We start from the raw sequence: 6,000 nt of genomic DNA, 5'->3' as shown, positions 1-6,000 counted from the left end.
AGTGGCGCCTTCATGGCGCTCAATATGACCTTGCTGAACTGCCCCTTCATTTCCTTCTGACCGTCTGTGGCAGCACTGGAACTGCATTCACTGGCTTGCAAGTGCTCCCTTAGCTTAGTGTCTAGTTGTTTGTAGTTTTAGTTTGTTAGTAGTAGTGATTGGGGACCAGGATTGATTGTATCCTGTTACCCCACCTTGGGCTGCAGGGCACGCTGCAAGCCCAGGGGTTTAAGTATTGTAGTGTTTGCCGGAAGCCTATGCTCAATAGTGACCCCCAACGATTCATCCCTTAGTTGAAGCGCATCAGTTGGAGTGCTGAAAGATTTGGTTCTGGACTTGAAAGCCTTGCAAGAAGGAGTGGGATTTCTGTTTAAAACAACTATTGATGGAAGCCGCACTCCATCCCATGGCACCGACTGCCCAGCCCTGGGCCTGAGTTTGTTGGTGCAGAGTACCCCGGCATCGGTTCACGCCTCTATGCTGAGGAAGGACTCTTGCGGGAGAGACCCTGGGCACCATACATGCAGCCCCGGTCTCGACTGAGGGACAGCCAGCACTGATCCTCAACTCCGTCGTTGTGACACCGATCCCCAACCTCTTCTTCATGGCACCGACTGCTGCCGTGCCCTCGGGTTCCTCTGCCTCCAAGGCCAAATCGTTTTATTCAAGGTGCAGGAGGCCTAGGTCTGGGAAGCGCCAGAGAGACCTCCAAATGGCCCGGCAACCATAGTGACCACCCCCACACAATGCCCTTCTGGACCCCAGGGTACCCCTTCAAGGGCTTCCAGGTCGGTGGTCTCAGGACATCACCCCTCCCACTCACCAAAGGCCAGACCTGCCCCTTGGGTGATGGGTGCAACCCTTGCCAAACTGCAGAGCAGTCACGGGAGGTGGCTCCAGTGCCACCTGTGGGCCCAGGACGCCCCTGACTGGGCTGAAACGACGGGAGAGCCGAGCACAATCCAGGCACCAGGGCACCTGGGGGGTCATGAGGACCCTGTGTCCCTGATTTCCTCCCCATCGTTCTCGCCTGGCAACGTGGTGGCAGGAGCGTCACCCTCAGGGCTCACCAGGACCTATTCCGTTGTATTGCCCATAAGAGGGTAACTGAATTGGAGGACCTAATGGTGGACAGTTTTGCTCTGGAGGGTCCTTCCAGAATGGCACTACCAATAATTAAAATGATCCAGAACAACAGGACCCAGTGGCAGACTCCAGCCTCCATTCTACCCCCTGCCAGGGGGGTGGAGAGAAAGTACTTTGTCCCCTCCAAAGAATTAGTTTTTATTCTCTCATACGCCTGCTCCCTGGTGGTCTCAGCCGTGAATGAAAAAGAGCACTAGCGACAAGAACTGCTGGCTCCCAAGGCTAAGGAGGACAAATGTATGGACTTATTTGGCAGGAAAGGGAATGCTGCTGGGGGCCTACAGCTGAGGATAGCCAACCAGTGGGCATAATTAACTCTTGGGATACTATGTCTAAATCCAAAGAGATGGTCCCCGTGGAGTCAAGAGTGGAGTTCTCAGCTCTGGTTGAGGAGGGGAAGGCAGGGGCCAGGACATCCCTTCAGGCCTCCCTTGACGTGGCTGACTCGGCAGCACAAACCATTTCCTCAGGGTGGTTATGAAGAGAACCTCCTGGCTCCAGGTCTTCCCCCAGAGGTCCAACAGACCCCTCCAGGACCTTCCCTTTGAGGGTGCAGGGCTGTTTTCAGACCTGACAGACTAGAGACTCCATAGCCTCAAAGATGCATACACCTGCTACCCAGAGAAAACCTTTCAAGCTTCAACCTTAGCAGCAGGGGTACTATCAACCACTATCAATCCTACCCAAGGCAGGACCCAGGCCATTAGGGCAGGAAAATAGGCATAGGCTGTCTAACCAGTCTTCAAGCCAGGGCCCAACTAAGCCACAGTCAGGCTCTAAACAAGGGTTTTGAGGGGATGCCCAAGGACAGTGTGCCAGACTCCATACCCCTGCCTTCCCCATTTTCCAAACCCACTTGTACTGTGTGTGGTCCCTTATAACATCAGCCCCTTCGGTCCTTCACATGGTAAAGGTGGGATATTCTCTCCAATTCTGCTCCTTCCCACCCCCCTTCCCTGTCCCTCTTCAGGGACCCTATTCAAGAGCAACTCCTTGTACAGGAGGTGCAATGGCTCCTCATCTCAGGGGCAGTGGAGGAGGTTCTTCAGGAGCTAAGGGGCAAGGGCTGCTTCTTCCACTACTTCCTAATCCCTAAAGCAAAAGGCAGTCTCAGACCCATCTTAGACCTGTGCGGACTCAACCAGTTTATGGTAAAGTTGAAGTTCCGCAAGGTTTCCTTGAGTTTGATCATTCCTTCCCAGTTCTGGGGAACTGGTATGCTGCCCTTGACATGAACGATGTATACTTCTACATAGCCCTTCATCTGGCCCACAGACATTTCCTGAGATTTGTGGTCAATTACAAGCACTACCAGTTCACAGTGCTCCCGTTTGGTTTCTTGACAGCCCCCATGGCCTTTCTCTGCAAGAGGCAGGTACATGTGTATTCCTACCTTTTTGACTGGCTGCTATGGGGGTGTTCCAGAGAGCAGATGGAGTCTCAAGTCCAGTTGGTCACAAATACCTTCCAGAGATTGTCTCCTGCTCAATGTGGACAAGTTGATGCTGTCACTGACCCAAAGAATAGAATTCGCTGGGGGCAGTGCTAGACTCTGTTCAGGTGAGAGCCATACTACCAGGGTCCAGATTCCAAGCACTAACAGGAATCAGACTGTCAAGCAATACTCCACCATGACTGCAAGGGTATGCCTGAGGCTCCTTGGACACCTGGCAGGATGCACCTATGTGGTCAGACATGCCAAACTGAGACACAGGCTTGGCTCGCCTCAGTTTATCACCCAGGCGGACACAGTTTGCATGCAGTAGTAACTGCTTGGATGAGTCCTAGACACTCTACACTGGTGGCTGGACAAGGGAGTCCCCTTCAGTGCTCCTCAGCTGTCCATGACCTTGGTAACAGACGCATCAGACCTGGGGGCCCACCTAGGAGATCTACAGATGCAGGGCAGGTGATTGTAGTCTAAGATCCTTTATATCATCAATATAAAGGAGCTCAGAGCAGTGAGATGAGTGACAGACTTCAAGGTCACTGCATGGCTGTGTTGATTGACAATACCAGTACCATGTTTTACATAAACAGGGTGGAGCCTGCTCCTCCCCTCTCTGTCAGGAAGCTCTCCAGGTTTTGGATCTTTGTATAACCCACTCTATTCACCTGGAGGTGTCCTATCTCCCAGACCTGCAGAATGAGATTGCAGACTGTCTCAGCAGGTTGTTTCTCAACCACAAGTGGTCAGGATGTTTTACATTCCATCTTCCACAGATAGAGCTTTCCCCAGGTGGACCTATTTGCTGCCAGGAGCAACAGGAAGTGTCCAGCATTCTACTCCTTCCAGAAACACAGTTGGGGCTCCATCTCAGATGCGTTCCAGCTACCTTGGGGGGGACCACCTCATGTATGCCTTCCTGTTGATCCCACTCATCCACAAAGTGCTACTCAAGATCTGCAGAGAAAGAGCAGATGTGATCATCCTGGCCCCAGTGCGGCCAAGATAACATTGGTACTCCATGCTTCTGGAGAGGTCTGTGGACACTGAGAGCACTGCCACTTAATCCAGATCTGATCTCACAGGACCATGGTCACCTCCTTCACTCAGAACTCCAATCCCGTCATCTCATGTCTTAGAAGCTTCATGGTTAAACCCAACAGAGTTATAGATTAGGTATAAAGTTATTCCTTATATACACATTAGCAATAGCACTGCAGTTGATAAGGTATATTTCATTGTTTATACTCCCAAAGGCAAATGGATGATGTAGCATATACTTGGTCAGTACTAGCCACACTTGTTCAACTACATGAAATTTAGCACTTAACTTGTAAGCACCACTCAACCATGATTAAGTGAAAAGCAGCCCTTCCCATTAATCTGTCTCACATGAGTGCTATAGGAGACTCCATTTTGCCAGGTAGGGTTTCAAAATCAAGTACTGTCCCATCTTGTAAGATTATCAAAGGAAGCTCTCTGAGAGGTAGTTATGCCAGTTTTTTTTAAACACTGGATTGATTGTGCAAGAATAAAAAGTAACTTGTACCACCATCTGGGTGTTATATATTTGATATGTCATTTGAAAAAATTAGAAGTTTATTACTAGGTCGAGAGGGACAAGGGATTCTGGCTTCTCCAGGTGGTCTAGAAAGTAATGCCCTTTCCATTTTCTGCTGATGAAGATCGCATACTGCCTATTCACTGCTCTGTTCCACCACTTGTTTTTAACTTTGTCCTTTTTACAGGATGTGCTTGAGTCAGGTAACTTGTGTAAAAGTTGAAATACAGAAGTTCTTCTCCTTGGTAAACTGTTTTACAGATATTTATCATAGAATAAGCCTGTTTAGTTCAAGCAGCAACCATGGTAGTTGCAATCTACATCTGAGGCTTTTTTCCTCAGTGTAAAAAATACGGGTTGGTTCTTGTCACATGATTTAAATACATAAGCCTGCTGCAGTGCAAGAGCCAAAGGCTGTGAGTGGAATGATCTGCATCTTATGAAGCAGTCAACCCTACTGTGCCTCTAGAACCTGTGATCAGACTTGACTTTACACTTAAGGAAATGCGTTTACACAATTTCAGTATTAAACTTTTAATATCAAACAAGTTGCTCGTTGTTATTAATTCTCAATTACAAAACAAGCTCCAAAAAATTTCATAAAATCAGTAAGTTTCAGCATTCGCTTACTGAACCCCCTATAAACTAAATGGGTTCAGGTTTCAAGGGTAAGTGTCCATAATTTTTTGGTATAAATTATCTACAAGAAACTGTGGAATAAACAGTACCCCATTCTTAGTGCTGGCTCCACTTATGATTAGGACAAACCTCATTTTCATAGTCACAGGTAAGCAAAATAATAGGAGGAATTATTAAAGTTCATTTCCATTGACACACTTCTGTTGCTGGAGCCTGGTTTTACGTAATGCTTCCAGCTGTTTTGCTCTTAGCCACCGCTCTCTTGACAGCGTTGTCTGCCCAGCACTGAGAGACAGAAACCTGGGGGCAAAAGTAGTCTAAGTTAAATAGCAGAATTCATACAGATTCCCTCTTAAGCTTTGCCATGAGAAAGAAGGTAATAGCCCTACTACAGCAGGAAGTTACAGAACTGAGCAGTCAGCAGTCCTTATGAACAAACACTCATCCCCCACCCCTTTATCCCAGCAGTCAGTGCTTTAGAACCTCTTATTGAACTAAAAACAGGAAGATGTATTTAATAGTTTCTCTTACTAGCAACAACATCTCCCACATTCTCATTTCAACCTTCCAGTGAGGTACTGGGAGCAGGCTGGGACACTCAAAAGTGGCGAAGCCCCAAATGGGAGGTAAGCAGAAGTCCTTGACATGGGAGTAGGGAGGAAGAGTCTGCCTCACTGTTCAGTGGCCACAGAATAGTTCTGGCTGTATAAGAAGTGGCCAACTAGCCCATCTAGGGGAATGGACTTAACTTGTCCCTGCTCTTCCTGCCTATGCTATTTTCTTCAACCCTCCCACATACTGAAATAGTTTGAAGAGGTAGCCAAACAATTATACAAGTGTCACTGGGAGGAAATTACATGCAGCTATCACAAGTGAAAAAAGCAGATTCCCTAGTTATAAGGCTACGCACCTTGCTACAAGCAGAGTTCTGTGAAGGTCATCAGCGGTTATGCTCTCAGGGTCATTCTTACGCATTTCTACAAAGTCTTCCTCTACTGCCTGAATTAAGACAATACATTGATAGGTAGTTAGAATTTAGCTTCTTGCAGTGAACACAATATATTGCAATAGAGGAGAAACTTCAAAAAAGCTACAGCACTAGGGCCACATGAAGAATATTCCTAGTTTCCTGAGATTATAAAATTCCTGCAAGACTTGTATAACTCCAAGGAGGGAGGCTAGTTTCAGCCTTGCTTGCTGGGGAAGC

The 6,000-nt window shown here is 47.8% G+C and overlaps 1 protein-coding gene across 2 annotated transcripts in view; it reads right to left on the bottom strand.

The window, feature by feature from the left end:
* Positions 1-4,672: 4,672 nt before the first annotated feature.
* Positions 4,673-6,000, bottom strand: part of MCMBP (minichromosome maintenance complex binding protein) — a 34,097-nt gene continuing 32,769 nt past the window's right edge. For both annotated transcript variants that reach the window (XM_048856091.2, XM_048856092.2), the window contains exons 15-16: positions 5,704-5,792; positions 4,673-5,093 (exon numbers count right to left, since the gene is read on the bottom strand). In XM_048856091.2, the coding sequence (XP_048712048.1) occupies positions 4,967-5,093; positions 5,704-5,792 (216 nt within the window). In that variant the 3' untranslated portion in view covers positions 4,673-4,966. The remainder of the gene's footprint in view (positions 5,094-5,703; positions 5,793-6,000) is intronic.

Source organism: Caretta caretta, chromosome 7 (assembly GCF_965140235.1).
Source record: "Caretta caretta isolate rCarCar2 chromosome 7, rCarCar1.hap1, whole genome shotgun sequence".
NCBI lineage: Eukaryota > Metazoa > Chordata > Testudines > Cheloniidae > Caretta > Caretta caretta.
The sequence above is the reverse complement of the archived record's forward strand: the minus strand, read 5'-3'. Positions and strand labels throughout refer to the sequence as shown.